The following is a 23,291-nucleotide window of genomic DNA, read 5'->3' as shown; positions in this document are numbered from 1 at the left end:
TCTAGGAAACAAGAACATAATTCCCTTTGACTTCTGAATAATGGACCATGAGTTCTTAACTTAGGGCCTCTGAACTTGAAACTTTATTCCAAAAAGGGTCCAGAGCCTTCACCAGATTGCCAAAGGTGTCCATGATAAAATAAAAAGTTAAGGAGCCCGAGTTAGAACAGAAGACCCAAATTTAAGTTTCTGCTCTGAGGGACCTTATGTAAGCCATTTAACCAAGACCTATCTTTCTGAGTTGCAACAAGTGGATGGGAAATCCTACACTACTGAACTCACAGGGCTTTGGGATCAAATGACATGATGTTGTACACTGGAATGATAGGGAATGACCTTCATGATAATCTAGTTGAAGTCTAATTTACAGATGAAGAAAATGAGATCTCAGAGAGGGATAGATGATTTGCTAAAAGTCACACGGCTGCTTTGTAACAGGATTAAGATTAGACCTTAGATTTTTTTTTTTTTTATTCCTAGTGGAGAGAGGGCTTAATCTGTAAATCAGGAAGAACTATGTTCAAATCCCACACCAGACACTGGCAAGTTGTGTGACAATAGACAAATCACAGACTTCTCTGTGCCTCTGTTCCTTCATTTGTAAGATAAGAGTAATAGTATCTACTTTACAATATTGTTATGAAGATCAAATGAAATAACACTTTGAAAACTTTAAAGCATTATATAAATGCTAGCTACTATTATTTTATTAATATTAATTATTACTACAATCTCCTTTAGAAAATGGGGTGATGAGACACTTTGAAAATAACGAATTTCCCACTGTTTCTGGAGCCTTTCAGCTACCGTGGTGGAGTTACTTCTTTAACCTGAAATACAAGGCCATAATCCTTGAAGCACCTCTCCTCTCCTTTGTCTTTTATTCCTGAAAAACAAATCTTCAGTAGGAAGAGGCGGTCCCCACAATCCCAACTGGCTCTGCCCTTAGTTCAGAAAAGGCAGCTGAAGAAAGCAGGGCGAACACATACATACATATTAACATAGTCCTTTATAACATTTTAAGGTTTACAAAGCATCCCCCCTCCCCCAACAATTCATGGAGGTAGGTATCATGGACCCATTTTACAGATAAGAAAAACAACGCTCAGAGAAAGTGAAGGGACTTATACAGGGATTGAATACCCATCAGAGTCAAAGTTTACACTCAGATCCTTTAACTCCAAATTCAGTAATCTTTTCAATTCATCATGCTGCCTCAATACATGTACCATTAAGGCTAAATAATCCATTAGGGTTAAAACCAGATACGGTTCTCAAGGGATAGGGTCTATTCTGGAACTGATCCCTGCACACTGAACAGGAAGAGATTTTGCCAGTCAGCCTATTTTGAGTCACCAGAAGCATATGCACAATAGCTGTGTTATAATCTTAAAAGAAACAGAGCAAAATAAATCTCTTCACAAAAGAAGATATATATTTTGGATATATAAAACAAAATCACATTGAATTCCACATTCTCTCTCTCCCTCTGTCTTTCATAAACATACTCAACATAAACATGCAAGCAAAGGTGAAACAACGTACTGGTTTCTGATGCTTTGGCTTTTGTTTGTGGTATACTCTTAGGAGGAAAGGCCCTACCCAATCAAAAACATGCTACTATACTAATACATAAACTGAAATGCCATTCTTTGCAATATTAATGATCTGAACTATCTTATGCAGAGAAGCCTGGTATGTAGGAATGGGACATGGGGATTAGGAGACCTGGGCTCCCAAGTTAGTTAGCACTGCTACCAGCTTTCTGTATGACTAGGAGCAAGTCCTTGCCATGCACCAGTTGTTTCCTCATCTGTAGGGTGATGAAGCTAACATCCCTTCCACCTCTTACTTTCTATCTTCTAAATTCCTTTTTAGTTCTAGCAGTCAGAGACTCTGCCCCTAATTGCACAGCAAAAAGCAAACACACATTCCAGCTTTATAAATGGAAGCTGATTTCCCCCCTCAACCAGAATTCCTGGCCTTCAAACCAAATCTCAATCCTTCTCCCTCCCCTGCCTTCTTCCTCACTTCCTTTATTCCTCCCCCCCTTTTAAAATATAAGCTCAACATCTCCCATTCTGAAAAGGGAATAGTTTTGAGAGTTTATTTATCCTCTGGAACAACTTTAAAAAAAAAAAGTTAATATGAAGCACATGTGCATGGTTTCTAAGAGTTCTGTGTTTAAAAAAAAAATACTTAGGGAGGAATATATCCAGGCTTACAAAATGCCTGGGTTGTGTCAATAGCAGTTTATAGCCATTAGCATTAAGGCTGAATGTAGTTAATTGGGACACAGCGCAGCTGCTGCAGCAGCACAGGGGGATGCTTGGCCCACACTTCCTGATACAGTCATAGCCGTATAAAATCACCTGAAAAGTTCCCATGATCAATGTGGGAAACAGAGTAAAAAACTTCCCTGATTCTACCAGGGGGCCATGGGGACCAGACCTTATCTTGGGACAGCTGCATTCTGGAACAACCTGTTTTACCTTTCTTCTTATTATTTTTGAACTATTGCAAGGAGTGCAGGAGAGAAAAGGAATGTTTAATGATTTGGAAAGAAAAGGAAGGGGAAGAGATGGGGGAAAAGAAGATAAGAAAGAATGGTACACAGGAAAACAGAACTGGCCTGGGAGTTTTAGTCTGCTTTTTGTTACTGTTTTCTATGTTCTAACATAGAAGGTAACTTGGTACAACAATGGATAGAGTATTATATTCGCAAGACCTTAGGGAGATCTGAGTTCAAATCTGACCTCAGATACTTGCTAGCTCTGTAAATGGCAATAAGAAGAACACCTACTGCTCAGAATTGCTGTGAGAGTCAAATGAGACAATATTTGCACAGTGCTATGCCAACCTTAAAGTACTATATGAATGAATGCTAACTATTATCTGAAAAGTTCCTTATCTTTTCTATACCTCAATTTCCTCCATCTGTTAAATCCCTCATATCTCTAGTTTCCTTCTGCTCAGAGATCCCTTGACTTTCATGCCTCAGAGATTGGCAGACCATCAGGTACAGGAAGAAAGAAATTGCAGACAAACCTTTCCTACTCCGTGGTTCTGCCTAAGGCTGGGCCAAAATTAAAGTCGATTTATTGGTGCCTGAGGACAGTGGATTTAGCTGACTAACTGGAGACAAACCAAATGGGGTATTTCGTCATCATACTGACCGTGCATCTGGTAGGTGTAAGGGGTCTGTCCTGTGGGTGGCGTTCCAAAACTGGAGCCGTAGCTGAGGAATCCACTCTGGCCAGGGGAATGGTTCAAACTGTCTTCTGTTTTGATACCTTTGCAGGGTGAGAAAAAAAAAATACCTGAGGATAAGTGGTTAGAGAAAGCCTTTGAAATTCTACATATCAGGAAGGGTTTATTATAGGCTTTCAACAAGATAAAACTGATTTGGCCTTCCAGCAAATATTATTAATTTTTTAATCAATTTAAACTCTGATCATGCTTATTAATGTCACACTTTATATCTTGCTCTAGGATTATGGGTGATTTATATTAAATGGCCTAATATTCTTTTATGAAGATGGTTCATTAGGAGCCTGGATGACAACATCAGGAATACTATAAAGGGCATTCATAGGGGATGTAACCCCTTTAGTCAGAGATGGCTTAGATCACCTTGTTAGTCCTTAGATTCAGTAATTCCTCTAACAAATATTTATTAAGCACCTATAATGTGGAAAGTCCAATTGCTGCCAGAAGTGGGGATATATTATGGATCCACTATTAATAGGAGGGTTTTTTTTTTTTTTTTCTGGGAGTAAGGGTTATTTTTAAATTGTGCCATCCACTTTTTTCCATCTGGACCCATTTGTGACCAGTTTGAACTGTTGCAAGGAATGGAGGAGAGAAATGGAATATTTAATGATTTGGAAAGAAAAGGAAGGGGGAAGAGATGAGGAAAAAGAAAATAAGAAAGAATGGGACACTGGAAAACAGAACTGGCCTGGGAGTTTAGTCTGTGCTTTTTGTTATTGTTTTCTATGCTCTAACATAGAAGGTATCTTGATACTACAATGGATAGAGTGTTGGACATGGGAGACCTTAGGGAGATCTGAGTTCAAATTCTGGCCTCATTTGCAAGAAAACTAGCTGAAAGAAAAGATTCTATCTAAAGTTTTAATAAAATTAACTGGATATATAGGTACAGGGTCTCACTCTGGCTCTGTTTACATCATGTATTAAGAACATCACTACAGACCTCTGAATTATTTATAAGACATACACATGAGGTATTGAAAAAAAGGACACTGTCTAGTAGAAACTACTAACCTGGCAAATAAAAAAGGCGCAGCCTATGGCAATATTATCCCTTTGGATACATACATATGCTTATTTATAATCTTATTTGATCTTCATAAGAACTGCTCTCAATATCTTTAATTTACAGATGAAGAAACTGAGGCAGACAGAGGTTAAAACAACTTGTCCAGTGACTGAGCTAGCGAACACCTGAGGCAGATCTGAACTCAGTTGGCCCTGCTTCCAAGTCCACTCTATTCACTATGCCACCCAGCTATCCTCAAACTTAGAAAAGGTCATTTGGTTAAAGAGTTCCTAAACCTGGGGTTCACCAACTTTTTATAAAACATCTTGATAACTGGACTTCAGCATAATTGTTTTCCATTATAACCTTATGTATTTTATATTATACATTTAAAAATAATATGAAAAGAACAGGTCCACCGTCTTTAATAGATTGTTCCTGGCACATACAAAATGGTTAAAAATCCCTAATACAGTGGAATCTTCTCATTTTATAGAGAAGTTGAGGCCCAGAGAGAAGACCCAATGCCCAAGGTAACCCAGTGTGTGAAGAAAGGAGTTGGAGCTAGAACCCGGAGTCTCCTATATCAGATCTCTGTGCTTCACAATCCTGAAAGCATTGAGGAACTATTTTATCAGATAATTCAGGGGGAAAAAATAAAAGAAGAATGGAAAAAATAATAGTTTATCACTGTCCCAAAGAAGACTTTAATAACTACTAATTTATATGCCTACTTCCCAATTTGTAAAACATGGCCTACACATGTCAAGAAAATCCTTAGAGAAAATAAGAAAAGGGAGGCATTCAAAAACAACTTTCTCTAGCAGACCAAACCTTTACAATCAGACATATATCTTGTTGAGAGGTAAAGAGAATACAAGATTTTCTATTAATTATTTTAAAAAGGCATTTGACTCAGTGAAGCAAAACACAGCTTTAAAGGGTCTTTTCCAGAAAGAAGTCTCTTGTGTATGCTAAAATAATTGAGATATCTTCGTAAATGCAACTAGACAGTCACCTATGATAACAAAAGGCAAACAAGGCATAAGAGGAAAATACATGCTCCATAAAGCAGTTCCCCACTGTCATGGATGATGTCCTGGGCAGGATCCAAATTAAGAAGGGGTCTAGCTAGACAGTGGGGTCTTCTTACTTGCACATAACACTGCTGACTGCATTAAGCTCAGAATATCACGGTGCCTCACCAATGAGATGCAGGAGTACACAAAAGAGGTCAAACTAACAATCAACCCAAGGAAAGAAATGGACTTTAAAAAATGCCAAATTCCCAGCCTAAGCTATGTTGTTGGATTCCCAGTCCCTCAAGTTAATGTCTCTTCCATCAGACTGTAAGCTCCTAGAAAGCAGGGACAGTCCTTTGTTTCTTTGTTTCCATAGTGCTTGGCACACAGTAGCTGCATAATAAATGCTTGACTAATGGTCCTTACATGACTTCCTGTACTTTTATTTCAGAACATTGCAGTTTCCAAAGAATTAAAAATGTGACTGACTCAATGGTCAATAGAGAGATGTATTATTGGTGAAAACAGACTAGTTTACTTCTAATTGTGACCTACACAGAAGAAATTGCACAATGGATGTCATTCAGGAAATGTGAGATCAGAAAAGAAAGACACATATTAAGAGATAATAGATGGATAGCTTGAGTGCTATCAAAATGAAAAAAAAAAAAAAAAAAAAAAAAAAAAAAAAAGACCTAAGGGCCTTCCAACATATTAAATTGATCTTTTAAAGGTATCTGATAGAGCTAATCTTAAAGGATTCAAAAGTGTGGATGATTGAGATCTGCCCTGATGGAAATATCACCACCACCACCATAATTGATACATTTATATAGGGCATTAAAGGTTTATAATGGACTTTTAAAATGTTATCTCATTTGGTCCTTATAATGATCCTGAGAGGAGGGAGGCGTTATTATTCCCATTTTACAGATGAGGAAATTGAGGCATATAGTGGGATCACAGAGCTCGTGTTTAAAGCCATATTTGATCTTGTATCTGCCTATTACCAAGTCAGAATGAATGAAAAATAGTATGTAAAACTGCAAGACAGTCAACAGTAAAAAAAAAAAAAAAAAAAAAAAAAAAAAAAGCAACACTCAATCACAGTTTCTAGATCTGTCTTTCTGTATGCCAAAGTATATTCCAGGTATTATGTTTTATGTTTAAAATTCAAAGGACCCTCCTAACCCTAATATTCTATGAACCTTATAAAAAAATCTTCCAGCTGTGATATTTTTCAAGGTCCCATCCTGCTCTAACATTTTATGGGCCTTGAGCTACATTTTGTACTGTACATTCCAAGATTCATCCTAGATTTAGTTTTTAATGTATCTTATCAGATCCCTTCTAGGTCTGACATTTTGTATTGTATAGTCCAATCTATCTTTCAAAACGAATATTCTAGGATTCCACAAAAATAAAATATTTTCTTAACCCTTGAGTTAACCAGAATATGGAATTAAACCATTGACCCCATTCTCTGAGTGTTTTGGTTAATCAAAGTTGTTGAAAGTATCAATTTCGCCAATGACAGCCCTGGATTTAAGACTCAAAAGACCTGGTTTTCAGAGCTGACTCTGACACTTAATAGATATATGATCATAAACAAATCACTTCTCCTCTTTAGACCTCAGCTTCCTCATCTGTGAAATGGGAAGGATAGCTCTCCACTGTTCATCTGAAGGACTGCCATGATGAAAACACTTTGTAAAATTTAAAGATACAATTATCACTGGGGATTCCCCTTCCTGTTCCACAGAACATTTAGAGAGTTAAGTAACAAGATTGGAAAGACACCTTAAAGAAAAGTTGTGTCCATGCAAAGACCTGGAGCCAGGAGGTGGAGTACTGAATTTGGGAACAGCAAGGAGATCAATGGGAATGGAATATAAGCCACAGTATGTGAAAGGGAATAGGGTGAGATAAATATAAAAATGTAATCCATGAGGCATTAAAGGCCAAGTTGAGAGCTTTAATTTGACCTTAGAAGCAATAGGGCCATCAAAAACTTTTGATAGCTGGATCTAGTTATCCAGAAAAGTTTTAGGAAGGAAGATAAGGAGTTCTAATTTGAATATATTGAGTCTGAAATGCAATACTGGTAGTTGTGTTGGAGTGCTTATTTAGGTGAATGGGAGGATCAGGAGCTAAGCTGTACAGAACAGAAAACAGTGGGATGTGGACATCTGGAGAAAATAGGGGCAGTTTATTCTATGAGTTTGGCTCTGAAAAAGAGAAGAAATTAATAGTTTAAACAAGACTGAGAGGAATAGAATGAAGTGAAGGTTTTTTTTTTTTTGTTGTTGTTGTTGTTTTTTTTTTTTAAGGAAGGGAAGGTCTTAGGTATATTTGCAGAAAAAAGAAAATAGGAAACAACAGCTTAGATGAGGGTGGAAATGAATAAGAGGGGGATGATTAAAGGAGAAGATGAGAGGAGATAGGATCAAAGAGCCAAGTAGAGGGCTTGGTGAAGACAAAGGCCAGAGATTGGAGTGAAGAAGAAAATGGAAGATAATGAAGAATTTTGAGGGGAAAAGGAGCTCATGGTTGATAGTTTTTTTTTTTTTTTTCTGTTAAGTCAGAGACAAAATCTTCAAATGGAAAAGAATAGAAAGAAGTCATATGGGAGGCTTAAAGAGAAAAGATAAGATCTGGAATAGCTGCTATAGAGAATGTAACAAAGTCAATCAGAGAAAAGGGATCACTAAACAGCCCAAGTGAGATTCTTCCTCCACTCAATAACAAATTTGTAATGGACTCAGCCCAGTTGTGTGACTTCCTTAGTGGTGTTTGGCAGTTCCCGAGTAGGCGCAGAGAAGGCAGATAACAGGGATAATCCAGGACTAAGACCCAGCAAAGCACAAACTATGGCAAACAAACAACAATGGAGAAAGAGATTTATTATTAGAATAGTGCTATGTGGTGTAAAAGGTAGATCTAATCCCATTTCTTACCATGCTGCCATCAAGCACATCACTTATCTGTTTCCCTTTTTGAACTTCTTTGGGGCTTTCATATATTTTTAAAGTATTTCATTGATAGTCTTTTCTTTTTAGTATCACTATCCCCTTCCTCTGTCCCAATAATTTTTGTTAATTATTTACTTCTCTGTTTTTTGATCTTAGATTTCAAACACTAGTCTACTAAATGTCTTAGATTTAATTCTGGATTATTTATTCTGTCTAATTTATTTTTCTATCCACAATTACCATATATAATTTGAGATCTAGTGATACAAGTCTTCCTTCCTCCTTTTTCCTCCACCAGAATTCCCTTGATGACTTTGTCTACTCTCTCTATATTTTATTGCTTAATTTTATTCTTTGAAGCAGCTCATTGACAATTTTATTACGGCAATTAAATATGACAGATTTGGGTGGTGAGGGTTTTTTTTTTTTTTTTTTTTTTTTGTATTGAATACAACTAGCCATGGATGTTAGGCCTCCAGTTCTTTAATTCTTCATTTATGTCTGTTAAAATTAGTTTATAGTTGTCATTATAAGTCTTGAATATGTCTAAATGGAAGTATAAATATCTGATACATTTTGTTGTTGAAAGAAGAACATTTTCTCTATCAATTTCTTCTGCATTTATTTTATATATACATATGTATACATACAAATAGATATACATGAATGTGCATGTATATACACATATATCAATCAGAAATATTAATGATTTTTGTGGGTTTTATCTTCCTATTTTACCATCTTGTTCAGTCCATGTATTATACTGTTTATGTATTTTGTCTTTGAAAAATATACTAGTTAGTTAAACACAAAGATACTTTATATAATTTCCCATACTTATTCCATTAATTTCTTAACCTATACTATTGTAATTTTCCTATCTCAAAGCTCTCCCTTCTTAAAGTCATCTTCCAGATGATTGTCAAAATTATTTTCCTGAAGCACAGGTCTTATTGTGTCTCTCCCCTATTCAATGAGTCCTAGTGATTCTGTATTACTTCAAAGATAAAATACACATTTCTCTATTTTGGCATTTAAATCTCTTCACAATCTGCCTTCATCTAACCTTTTCAGACTTCTTACACATTATTCATCTTCACATATTAAGTGAGGTAGCCATAGCGGCTTATTTGTGGATCTGCACACACTACTAACCATTTCTCATCTCTGTGTCTTTGTACTGAATATCCCCTAAAAAAAACTTCTGATTTACCTTTTTCTCTTTGAATTGAAGAAATACATGAATTACAACACTAACTTTCTACACAAAGCCCTGCCTGATTCCCCAGGCTACAAGTCCATTCCCTCTAAAAACTGCCTTGTATTACTTGCTTAACAGTAATTAAATGCCATTGGTTTATTCCTATTCTTGACTCAGTGCTATTAACAAATAATCATGTCAAATAATAGTAAATTTCCTTTTGTTGTTGTTCAGTTGGGCCCCACTCTTTGTGACCCCATTTGAAGGGGGACAAAGACACTGAAGTGCTTTTCCAGCTCATTTTATAGATGAGAAACTGAGTCAAACAGGGTTCTGTAACTTGGCCAGGGTTACACAGTTAGTAAATGACTGAGGCTACATTTGAATTCAGATCTTCTTGTCTCCAGGCCTGATGCTCTATTCACTGAGTCACCTAGATTCCTTTTCTTATTATACCTTTGGTCTATGTTAGGAAAGCTTCTGATGTGTCTCTATTACATACTTTTTGATTTTAAAGAAAAAAATTTTCATAATGTTAAGGAAAAATCCATTTATTCTACTTTTTTTGTGACTTTAACATAACTGCCAATCTACCTCCCATTTGACAAAAAGAAAGTAATACCCAGGAAGAGGACATGACCTAGGTACTAAGTAAATAGCACACAGGTTTCAAGGACTTCTGATCCAGAGCTTTTCTCAATATCCAGACCAAGAAGCCCAAAGAATTCAATGGGACAAATAAATAGAGGTATCTTAATAGATGCTTCTTGTAAGAGGCTGGTACTTAAAGCTAGATGGATAGTGTTTTAATTGCATTCTACTACCCATCAGATGTCCTAGGCAAAGAAAGGGTATTCACACTTTCATTGATAGAAGAGCTCACCCAAGTTCCTTCATTGGTATTTCATTTTCACAATAGCTATTTAAATAGAAATGAAAAGAGGGAATTTAAATGTTCTTTTCAAAGTAGAAAGGAAGCATGATTCATAACAAAACTTAATATTTGTCCAGACAATGTTTAAAACCATAGAATCTTACAATAAGGAAATTTAGAAAGCATCTAATCCAATCCCCACCCAATGCAGTAATTCACCCTCCACCCTCTTAACCATACCTGACAGGCCTTCATCTAGCTTCTGCCCCAACACTTATAATAATGAGGAACTCATTACTTCTTGAGATAAAAATCATATAACAGAAAAGAACTCTGAATTAGGAGCTATGTTCAATGTTAGGTTTGTTCTTGTTCTACTACTTTTTTTTTTAAGTTTTAATCAACTCTTTGTGACCCCATTTGGTGTTTTCTTGGCAAAGATACTGGAGTGGTTTGCTATTTCCTAGGTTTCTTACAAGCTATTTGATTTTGTATAAGTTAATTTATTCCACTGGGCCTGTTTGCTCATCTGCAAAACGATGATAATATTTACAACTAGTTAATTCATTGGAGGGTGGGTGAGGATAAAATGAGACTGAACACATAAAATTATTTTCAGAAGTAAAGGGCCTGTATATTAATACTAATTATTATTTATTCAGATCTGTGATTTAATTTGGCTAGGCCATCAGTTTTTTTTCCTGGCCAAGGGGCAATGTTTTATTGGAATTATAACACCATTATCAGCAGACTAAATTTCAAGAAAATTTAGCAGTGTGCTAAGAGGAGACCTTTATCCAGCTTTCTATCACTGCCACGCTAATTTTAAAGCCTAGAGGTAGGGCCAGGTAGGCCATGGTTCTTAATCTAGAGTTTGTGAACTTAAAACACACACCCACACACCCACACACACACACACACCCACAGATAACTGAATGCCAATTTAACTGGTTTTGTAATCTCATGTATTCGTTTTATGCAATCAAAAACATCATTGTGAGATCAATTTCTTAGAAGTTATTAGACTGTCAAAGGAGTCAATAATATAAAAAGTTTAAGAATCCTGGGTCTAGTGAACTCTAGGGAGGAAGCTCTCTCTACCAAGGATTATTGGAAAATTATAATAGTGAGTCACTGAACCAGTAATTGGTACATATGGATCGGTGAGTTACATATTGACTCAGAAAACCACATACTAACATTATCTACATTGAACTGTAATATCTATTTTTAAAAATATTTACCAATTACAATTTAACCTGATTTGGGCCACACTGAGTACTGTGGGCAGCAGGCAGTATGTTTGATACCTTTCTTAGAGTACTGTCTGAGATACTGAAAGGTTAAGTAATTTGTCTAGGATCACACACAGCCAGTATGTGTCAGAGGAAGGAATTCTTGACTCCACGTCTAGTTCTCTATTCTCTATTCTATGATGCTTCTATGTCAATCAATCAGTCAATTTATTAAGTGTCTTCTCTATACCAGGCACTCCCCTCCTGGATCACTGCCTTGTCACAGCAGAGGAACTTGCAAAACTCAATAAAACTATGCTTTGCGCCATGTTACATAAGATAGAAAAGTCATAATGGAGAGTTCTGACAAACGGAGATCTACTGGAGAAGGAAATAGCAAATACTCCAGTATCTGTGCCAAGAACACCCCAAGGACAAACACGGTTCTTGGAGTTGTGAGGAATTACATGTGACTTAATGACTAAATGTTAATGACAACATATACTAGACACTATGATAGGTGTTAGGAAAATAATTCTTGTCCTCAAGGAACTTACATTCTACTTAGGTAAATAAAATCTACCTTTTATGTAAAATAAATTAAAGGTGATTTTTGAAGGAGGGTATTATGAGAAGTATCAGCAGTGAGGAGGGCCTTCATGTGGAAGGTAGTGCTTGACTTGAATTTTATTCAGAAGAATTTACACTTTCCCAGTGGCCATGCTCCCAGTGCACATTCATAGAGTTAAAACAACTCATATAGTTAATAAAACATTTTCTATTTTTTGTTTGACATTGATTGTTGAAGTCTTCTTTATATTAAACTCAAACTCTACCCAAGTTTCCATAACTTTTAACCTGTCAATCTTAAGTTTTGTTTTTTTATTAACACATGAAATTAAATACCCAATACTTAATCTTCCTACATATGAGCCCTTCAAATATTTAAAGGCAATTGCAGACTCCTACTCTCCCACTCTCCTTCCCCCAGTTTTTTCTTCTCAGGCTAAATATTCCACTTTTTTCCATTGACCATTGGGCGACACAACTTCCAGGGAGGTCACCGTCTACTCTGAATGTGTTCCAATTTGTTAATGTAGTATCTAAAATATAGCCCTCAGATTTGAACTCATCTCTGCCTGCTGACCAAGGTAAGGCTCCCCTGTACAATATCTCTGACAAATTGTGATCCACCCTCTTGTTATACAGCATGTTCCAATGAAAGAGGGCTGGTCCTGGAATCAAATGATCTAAGTATTTCTACTTCAGGCTGTCTCTTGATGTCCTTGGAGTTGCAATAACCTCATTAGTAAAATTAAGGATTAGGGAATTTTAACTTTTGTGTGTGTGTGTGTGTGTGTGTGTGTACCATAGAACCCTCTGGCAGTCTGGTGAATCTTACAAAACTCAGAATTTTTAAAAAATTTCCTATTAGAAAAACTATTAACTTTCAGTTAAAGGTTAGTGAAAATAAAAATGTAATTTTTTTCTCCATCCAAATTTGTGAACCATCTTCCCCTATTCTGAATTCATGAATCTTTTTGGGGCATTCATAAAGCTCAGATTAAGAACCTCAGAAACTCACTAATCAGAAAGGCCATTAACCAACCATTGTAAGACATTTCTCATTGCAAGAAATCTCTCTTTACTTAGCTCAAGACCCAGTGATCTGTAGACATATTTGAAGAAGTTGTTTTTTGCATATCACATATACTTTAAAATATTTTTTCAATATAGTGCTAGCACTCTCCAAGTGAACTCTTAACCTATTGCAATCCAGACTCAATTAATATTTGTAAGTGAGTAGACTCTCTGAAAAGCTCCATGCTATTGATAGTTTGAGAACTTTGCACCAAATTAATTTTTACACAATGCCATGTTTTGTCTAGAAATAGGACTAGTTTTATTTTTCTGTCTAAAAGCAAAACTGTTGCATTATTCTTGGTTGTCAGCCAAGAGGGGGGATAGCTCATATATGATTATGTGTATGTATATGTGTATATTTAATTTTTAAAATGATTTGTTTTTCCCTGCAAGAGGCAAAAAGAAAGGAAAAAAAAAGACTGTACACTCATTATTCAAGATCTGGATATGTTTATAAATAGTAAGACTAGGAAAAGCAGACATTTACATAGCATGTTAAAGTTTGTGGCCATATTACCCACTCAAAAACTGTCAGCAATCCCCAAGTGACCATGGGGTATATTTCCCAAGGCTCACATTTAAGCCCTTCCTTTGGAGTAATTATAAATACTGTCATTCTTATTTTTCAGATGAGGAAACAGCCTTAAAGAGATTAGATGTCTTGTCCATAGTCACACAAAAGTGTTGAGGGAAGATTTGACCTTAGATTTCTTCTGACTCTTTAACAGTTCTACTATACTATGTTACTACTTTGTATGTGTAACCCTGGAAGAGTGTTTATTAGCAAAGGGCCTTCTTTTTATTTTCTCTCCACACAAGGCCAAATCTTAGCTGAGGCCTTTATCATCTATCACTCCCAAGAGGGCTTCCTCCTTCATCCATCTTCCACATGGCTAAAAAAAATTATCTCCCTAAGTCAGGTCTATTCTGGCCACATTACTCACTCAATCAAAAATCTTCAGTAGCCCTCTATTGCCTGTGTGATAAAGTATAAATGCTTCATGCTTGGATTTTAAGTTCTGAACAACCTGGCTTCCACATTTAACATTCTCCTTAATTATTTTCTCATATAGTCTGTGTATGAGCCAAACCAAACCATATAGCTATTCTCTCACCCATCACCCACATCTTCCATTCATTCACATCCTAGTGAATCTAGTATGAACTATCCTTTCTATATTGCTTCTGAATCCCTTTTCCTTCAAGTTTCAGCTCACGTGTCATCTTGTCTGTGAAGCCTTCCCTGCTTTTTCCAGTTTTAAGTTCTTCTCCTCTAATTGGCTTTTATTTATTCATTAGTATACATGCAAGTCAGCTTAGCTAAAGTAGCAAGGCACCCTGGGAGAGAAGTAGAAGAAAGAGTGCGCTGGGTAATTCAAACTATCACCAACACCGTAACCCTCAGACCCTGATGGGGACAGCTCAGGACTCTGAACCTTGAAAATGGTAATGCTTCCAGTTCAGTGCAAGCAGTCATCATCTCGGGCAGCAACCCTGGTAGAAATGCAACCTGGCATCAATTCCTGGAGGGGCAAATCTAGAGCCATCAAAGACCCAGAAAAGAAAATTTTTGCTAACAATATCTTTGGCTTTGTCAAATAGTTCCAGACCAGAAACTGATAAGATTTTTATCAATGGAAATGACATAAAAGAAAAGGCATTATCATAGGCAGCTTGGTGATGAAGTGGATGGATCACTGACTGAAGACAAAAATATCTGAGTTCAATCCAGCCTGAGACACTTACTATGTGAGCAAATTACTTAACTTCTGTTTGTCTCAGGTTCTTCAACTGTAATATAAGAATAACTCCTATCTACCAGAGCTGTTGTGAAGATCAAATGAGATAAATATAAAACACTTACCACAAAGCCTGGCACATGGTAAAAATATGTAAATGTTTACTAATAGTAGTAATAGTAGCTATATCCTATATATCATAGGACCTTTCCTTTTGAGTTGCAGCTAAAATATTCCATTTTCATTATCTATCTTATTCAATTGTGGGCTCCTCAGAAGTAGAAACTGTCCTACTACTTTTCTATTTGGATTCTTAATACTGAGTACATACTAAGCGCTTAAAAATGCTATTTTCATTCACTCACTGGCTCACTCCACTTCATATTATAGTTTGATCCCTGTTCCTTGAGAATAAGCTCTGTTTATGTTCTATCTCTATGGCCCTGGTGTCCTGCTATTAGCAATTCCTTGATAAATATGGGAATTACATTGAATTCAAAGACCCTTATCTTTTGCATGGTCTATGCTAGGGTAATGGTGAATGGAGAGCACTGGTATCTCTTTTTAAAGATCAGTGTGTAGTATTCTAAAACCAATTCAGATTCTTCTTCCCACTAATCAAACTCTAGTCCAAATATTGTTATGAGAGAAGCTTGATTATAAACTCCCACCATTCTGCATTTTTTTGAAGCATTAAAAAAGAAAATGAAGGAAGACATACCCCCAGGTTCTATTCTAGCTTCATCCCTTGTTAATTTGCTAAATGATATTGAGCAAGTAATTTTCTCCTATGGGCCTGATGGTCCTCATTTATAAAATGAGGAGGTTGGACTCGGTGATACGAGAGTATCTCCTACTCTGCATTCTTCATTCTAAGAGTCCTTTAAGTTGATGGTGTCCAGCTCGAGAATTCTATGAGAGGTAGAATTTGAGAGTTCTACCATTCTATGGGTCCTTCCAGTTCTGATATCCTATGAAGTGAGGTTCCATTTGAGACCAACATTCTAAGTCATCCAAGAGTTGCCACCTAGAGATGTACAAAGCTGTTGTGAAGGCAGGAAAACATAAAGACCCAAGCATTACTCACTGTAGGAGGGTATTCCATAGGCTTGTGCTGGAGGAGGGTACGGTGAATAAGCCGTGGACTGCTGGATCCCTGTACTGTACTGAGTCTGTCCATAGGCTGCCATGGTGGGGAGAGACTGGACAGATACTATATGAGGATAATGTCTATATGGAAAAAGAGAAGATTATTTACACCATGAATTCATTCTACTCTCTAACTCTCTGAGTAAAATGAGCCCTGTGCCTGGGATCCAAATATCACCCTATCTTAGGTCTTGACTGAACAACATCATAAGACAGCTAGGTGGTTCACTGGATAGAGGCTGGTTTGAAGTCAAGAAGACATCTTTCTAAGTTTAAATCTTCATAAGTTAAATCAGATACTAACTTGTGTGACCCTGAGCAAGTCTCTTACTCCTATTTGCCTCAGTTTCCTCATCTGTAAAATGAGCTGAAGAAGGAAATGGCAAACCATTCTAGTATTTTTGTCGAGACCCCAAATGGGATCATAGAAAGTTGAACAAAACTGGAAAACAATGGAACAGCTATCACTTCAACTTTCCTGACACTTCAATACATTCTACACACAGTACCTCAGTAATTTTCTTTAAGTGGAGGTCTGACCATGTACCTTCTTTATTTTATCAACTCCAGTGGCTTCTACTGACTTTAGGATAACTTGTAAACTTCTCTGTTTAGGTTTTAAAAACACCCCATGATCTGGCCTTAATCTCTCTTCCCAGTCCTATGGGATATTCCATCCTCTGGCACTTTGTGAGGAAGACAGAAGGTCATTTTGATTGTACACAATCCTCCACCTCCCAGTGCTTTGCCTTTGCACTGGTCCTGCCACATTCCTGGAATGCATTCCCTCCTTACTTCTGCCTCACAGTGAGTCTCTCTCTTCCTTTAAGGCACAGCTCAAGCACTGTCTTCTGTAGGAAGCCCTACCTGAGCCTCCCAATGTCTGGTGCCCTGTTAAACTACTGAATATTTCTTCACTTTATATTTATGATGCCTTTATTTCTATACCCCATGAGAAGGCAGGCTTCAGCAGGAATTATTTCCTTGTATGTACTTGTCGATTTAGGACTTAGCACAGTGCCTGACACATTGTACAGCTTTAATACATGTTTGTTGATTCCCAAAATAAATGCGATTTAACTTTTTGAGAGGAGAATATCAACTTCTGGGAAGATTAGGAAAGGTTTCATTTAGGATAAATGATTTTCCCAAGATCACACTGGTAATAAGTAACTCTTGATGCCAAGCTCAGCATGTTTTATACTATACTTTAACGCCCCCCCCCCCCAAGTGCTTAATTCCAAAAGTGTTGTAACTAATAGCTCTGCCACTAATTCAGAATGTAATCTTGGGCTTGGACTTCAGTTTGCTTATCTGTAAAATGGGGGTGAGATTGGGCTGCAAGTAAAGATTCTGAGAGCGAGAGAGCGAGCGTGAGAGAGAATGAATGTGTAAATTTACTAACGAGCCCACTGCTTTCCAGAAAGTAAAATCTTCTAAACTGATGGTCAGGTTTTTAAAAGCAAAAAGTTCTCAAACCTATGTGTTTCAAAGAATGTATTTCCTAGAGCAAGGAATGGGACATAATCACACAATCTACAAGCATTCATAAAGTATCTACTATGTATAGATACTGTACTCATCATATTCATTAGCTGCAATGAATTTGTCCCCAAATTCAGCCAGTGCTACTCACCGTGAGAAGAGTGGAGGAACAATCTCTAAAGCTTGTTTGAAGTTGCCTGGGGAGAGAAGAGAAAAGGAGACAGAGGAAAAATTTGATTAGTGTTTGTCGCCATCAATAATACATCATGCCGGCAAACTTAAGCTTCAATTTCACACCCAGACTAACTCCATAAAGAGAAACTTGGAATGAAATTCTGAAGAGACTCCTCTATTTTTTTTTTTAAAGCTAGTTTAGAGAAAAGAATTCTAGAACCCTACTTTTTGCATCTTGAATCTGCTTGCAAATCTCTGATTGTTAGATAATAGTGGTAATTCAAATGGATATAAATTATAATCCTACCCCCAAAAGTCCAAATCCATCCCAGGGAGAAAATTACAATCCTCTTTTGGAGTAAGACAAGGACCTTTTCAGAGCTATGGAAAGTCATAATTGATTCTTATTCAATCCCTCATTCAGACAGTTATTATTCAATTAAATTTTTATTAAAGATGTACCCACTCATTAATATGCTAGATGCTCAGGAAAGACAAAGCAGTTCCTGCCCTCAAATAGCTTACATATTTTACTGAGGGTGAGCAACATGTACACAGATAATAAATGCAAGATAAATTCAAAGTAATTTGAATTTTGGATGCCAAAGGCAAGAGGGAATGATTGGAGCTTCTTGAACAAAAGAGTGACAAGGTCAGATTGGTGTTTTAGAGATACCATTGGCAGCTATGTGAAGAGTGAATTGATGATAGGAAGAACTGGAGACATGTAAACCAAATGACAAGGCTAGAATAAAAGTTCAGAAAAGGGATAATGGTGGTGGATAGAGGCCTGAATTGAGGTCATGGTCACAGTAGTTGAGAGGTAAACAAAGATGTAGAGAGTTTTGGAAAGTGGAACTAAAAAATCTAGCAGGGAAAGAGACATGCACACAGAGGAAAGAGAGAGAAAGACAAAGAGACCAAGAGAGAGCGACACCTACTTACCTACCAACCTACTCACATACCACATATGGAGAAAAGGAAGGGAGGAAGGAAGGGGGACAGGTAACAGAAGTTACATAGATATGACAATTATACAGGAGCTGACTAAGTGTAAAGAGAAGAAAGAATAGTACCTAGACTTTTAAGAGAAATTCACAAAGTAGCCTATAAGCACTAAGTATCTATGATATGCCAGAAACTAGGCTAAGTGTCAGACATAAAAAGAGACCAAAAACCAGTCCCTGTCCTCAAGGAGCTCACAGACTAATGAGGGAGACCATAAATAGCTGTGTTAAACAAATGAATCGTATGAAAAATAAACTGGGAATAATCAACAGGGGGAAGGCACTAGAATGAAGAATTAGGGAAGGCTTCATGTAGGAAGTGGGATTTTAGTTGGGATTAAGGGAAGCTAGAGAGGAGTGTATTCAGCATGGAGAAGAGAGAGAGCTTCTAAGCATGGGGGACAGTCAAAAGCTAAGAGATGTCTTGTTCATGTAATAGCCAGGAGGTTAGTGCTGACTGGATCAGGATATACATCAGGGAATAAGGTGTAAGAATGGAAAACAGCCTAATTCCCTGCTGTTAATTATCTTCTCTTTCCCATAACATTGCTTATGTAGTTCTCTACACCTAAAAAATCCTGCCTTTCCCAATATTTGGAAGCCAAATTCAAGTATTTCCTCCTCCGGTAAGCTTTCCCTGATCCTATTCAGTCAGAAGGGATCTTCCCATACCCACTTCCCCCAAACCTCAGATTTTGAATACTACTTTGCATAGAGTTTATTCTAGTCTGGATTACAGGAATGTTTATTTGTCTTTTTTGGAGGGAAAGGATTGTTTTAACCTCCTTCTAAATCAGGGAATTTAAATGAAGATCTATAAATAAATCTCAGGAGGATCTGTGAACTTGGGGGAGGGGGGGGAAGAGAATTAAATTCGTATTTTGATTTCTTTTATTTTATATATTTAAATACATTATTCCAGAATTGCACACGTTTAACATATTGGATTGCTTGCTGTCTAGGGTAGGAGTTGGAGGAAGAAAAAAATTTGGAACACAAGGTTTTGCAAGGGCGAAAGTTGAAAACTATGCATATGTTTTGAAAAATTTAAAAAAAGCTTTAAAAATACATTATTCTAAGGGGAAGGGTCAAAGACTTACTAGACTGATTGAGAAGGCCATGTGACAAAAAAAGAATAAGAACTCCCATTCCAGATTATTAAGTACAAGAATATAATTATGCTTGATTATATTTTTTTGCAGGTAGAATTTGAGAGGTCTTAAGTGAAGCTAGGAGTCAGATGAGAAGGAAAAACATTCTAGATATCAGTCTATATCCATCTTTAGTGAATACTCTTGGTCCCCAAGTCTGTACCCTATGCTGTCCTTTCTTAGGACTACAGAATGAAAAGTCTCATTATAATGCCCTATATGTCATTAAAAGAACTTAGTAATACATAGCTTGGTGAATTAAACATTTTGAACATGTTTATTTAATGAAATATGCAAATCTGCATAAAATGTAACTATCTGGAAATATTCCTATGGGCTCTGGTTAACTTGTAATTCCATTAATTTGGATTGAATTTTTTCCACCAACCAAAATGAGTGATATGCAAGTTTCATCACTTGTGGTTTTTTTTTTTTTCTTACTCCTTTCTTCTCTCAGTTTGATGGAAAAATCAGTGTCTCCTGCTTATTGTTGTCTTTATATATGCTTTTGTAAAAGAATGATCTCTTCCTCTGTAACATTCCAATAAACTTAGCTGAGATTATACAAGAGAGAGACAAATTATACAAAAACCCCTTTTACCCTCTGTAGACTTCAGTATGAAATAATCTTGAGCGAGAATAAAATAAGTTTCAATATATTTTTATTTGGTTCAACTTGAACAAACTTCCTTAAAAGAAGAGAAAACTTGACAAAGGACTAATTGATAAAAGATACCTTCTATTTATTTCTGAAGTATTAAATTCAAAACTTTTTTCTTAATTGGGGGAAGGACAGAAGTAAAAGTGTAGGTAACAATACTGTAACTAAGTTGCAGGTTGTATCTTTCAGGGTTTAAGTCATCTGAAACTTAGGTTTTCATTCCCAAGTCAGTGTACAGACCAGTGGCTAGTATACAGCGCTACAGAAGTCTGAATTCTCACCCCAGGTTTTGTGGTAGATTCCCTATGTGGGGTCTTACTTAAGCCATTTAAATCTCTGCATCTCAATTTCCAATGCTCACATTCTTTTCCTCTCACAGGGGGATTAGCAAGCTAATGTTTGTGAAAGGGGGCCAAAAGTTGCCACCTAGAATGTGATGACTAATCTAAGTACTAGAGAAGGCTTCATGTAAACATGGCAAGGGATTACATTAATTTCAATTCAGAATTTTACTGCAAGAAGCTTTTTTGCTATGTCCCCTTCCCACAAATGCAGAAACACCACAAATCTTTCATCTCTTCTCTCTTTGCAGAGAAAAGGAATGTTCATGGTCTTCACTGTGGAAAAGAGGAATTTAACATAAGATACGGGCCATGATAATAAATAACAATAAACATCTCACTTTTTATAAGGTTTACATAGCATTTTTTTCCTCCTCAGAATCCTGTGAAATGAGTATGGGAAGCTTGTCACACTACTAATAAGGTAGATAAGTTCTAGAGCTGGGGCTGTAACTCAGGCCCCCCTCTCCCATCCCGATTTATCCACAAGACCAGGATTTAAAGTCCTAATACTTACATTCTCTGTCTTTTACTGTGCTAATTATGTCACTTAATTACTTTTGTGATACTGGATAAGCAATTTTCTTTACTTAAAAATCAATCTTATGTGAACAAAGGAATTAGATCTCTAAGGTCCCCTCCAACTAAGAAGCTATGCTTTTCTTATAACACATTGTCTCATAAAATAGGCAATAGTACAAAATGGGAAAGGGGTCCAACTCTGGCAGTCAGCCTAGTTCAACCTCTTCAATCAATTATCTATGGATTTTTGAGAAGTCATTTCACTTCTGAACTAAGGTTCTAGAAGTATAAAAGTGAGGATAGTAATAGTTGCCCTGACACCCTCATTGGGCTATTTTGAGAATCAAATGAGATAACTCGTGTTTAATTATCTTGAATATAAATTCAAGGCACTATTTTCAATGATAACAGAGTTGATGCAACATATTAAAATTTTTATTTACTTTTTTGATGATTATAATATTAATAGGTATTCTCCCTCTCTTCCCTGTAGAAGCGAGGACTATGAATGTAGAATAGTCAGATTTAGTAGATATATTAGTTAATTTTTCTGAAATGTTCTTTTCCCCTCCTTGCCAAAGGATGGCTCTTTCCAGAGAAGTAGGTAGGAATATATTCAGAAATGATAGTGACACAAAAACAAAAGGCTTTAATTTTAAAAAATTTAAAAAGACAAAGCAAAGACAAAGAAAATACTAACGGGTACTTCTTTTATTTTCAACATCATTTTCTTTAAAAAAAGGAGTAGGAATTCTCTTCTAATGTAAGCATTAGAGTGCTATCTTCTCTTCACCATCTGTCCCCTCCCCACTCCAAGAAGTGATTAGTTCTGTAGAGAGAGTATGGCAAGCACAGGATTTTTCCACGGGATAAGTCACTTATGAAAACTAGAAATTCCTGGCTTAATGGTCTGAGGGGTGAAGGTAAGCAAAACAGACTTGCCATAGGCTTAGCTCTCCTCAGACAAAACCCTGAACACTGTATAAAATAAGCGCTCAATGTATGTTTGTTTATCGAATAAATGAAAATGCCATTCAACATCAAGACAGAATGTTAAAGACCTTAAAAAAAAAAAAAAAACAACCCAGAATGCTGATTATCTACTGAGAGAGAAATTCACAACTCAGAAAAGACATCCAATATTCCTGTATTTGCTTCAGAAAAACAGCTGCTTTAAAAAAAAAGTTTGCCTTTGCTCTACTTAGTGTAATTAATCTTTCAAGGCTGCTAGCAGCAGCCAGGTCCTAGCTCAGCTCTCACCTCCAGTTTTACTTGACTACAGTTATCTCTACCTTCTCCAAACTGTCACAACTCATTGTGTTTCCTGTTCAATTCTGCCAGGTCTTTGAGGGAAAGGACCATCTCAGATTTTTAAAAAAAAATATATTGTATACAGTGCTGGCACACAGTGGGTACTCAGAACAATCTTTACTAAAGAAATGAATGAATACAGGATGAAAGGCAAAGGGAGAAATAGGCCAGCCAATAGTGGCTTAATTTGGCACTTAGTGAGCACACTGAAGTATAGAATTTCTCCTGCAGATTCAGTGGAGCTTAGCTCCAATCTCACAAGGCACTGAAAGAAACTTGTTTACGTAATAGGATATTACCAGACTTGCCATCTCTGAATTTGGTAGCAATTTTTCCCATTACTTCGGAAAACCTTCACAGATTTTAGAATCTAAGACCCACTTGTTTCAATGCAAGAGAAATAGAATATATTTCCTTCTCTATAAAACGAAGGGATTAATTAAGTGATTCAAGTCCTTACAAGCTTTGTCATTCTATGTTTTAAGGTCTCTTTTTGCTCTAACTGGCTCCTCTGGATGAGA

At 36.6% G+C, this 23,291-nt stretch overlaps 1 protein-coding gene across 5 annotated transcripts in view; it reads right to left on the bottom strand.

The window, feature by feature from the left end:
* EYA2 (EYA transcriptional coactivator and phosphatase 2) overlaps positions 1-23,291 on the bottom strand; it is a 231,317-nt gene that overhangs the window by 116,994 nt on the left and 91,032 nt on the right. For all 5 annotated transcript variants that reach the window (XM_074288542.1, XM_074288543.1, XM_074288544.1 and 2 more), the window contains exons 3-5: positions 17,755-17,800; positions 16,057-16,199; positions 3,177-3,293 (exon numbers count right to left, since the gene is read on the bottom strand). In XM_074288542.1, coding sequence (XP_074144643.1) covers positions 3,177-3,293; positions 16,057-16,199; positions 17,755-17,800 — 306 coding nt within the window. The remainder of the gene's footprint in view (positions 1-3,176; positions 3,294-16,056; positions 16,200-17,754; positions 17,801-23,291) is intronic.

The sequence above is a fragment of the Sminthopsis crassicaudata genome, chromosome 2 (genome assembly GCF_048593235.1).
Source record: "Sminthopsis crassicaudata isolate SCR6 chromosome 2, ASM4859323v1, whole genome shotgun sequence".
Lineage (NCBI taxonomy): Eukaryota > Metazoa > Chordata > Mammalia > Dasyuromorphia > Dasyuridae > Sminthopsis > Sminthopsis crassicaudata.
This window is presented reverse-complemented; position numbering and strand designations above follow the sequence as displayed.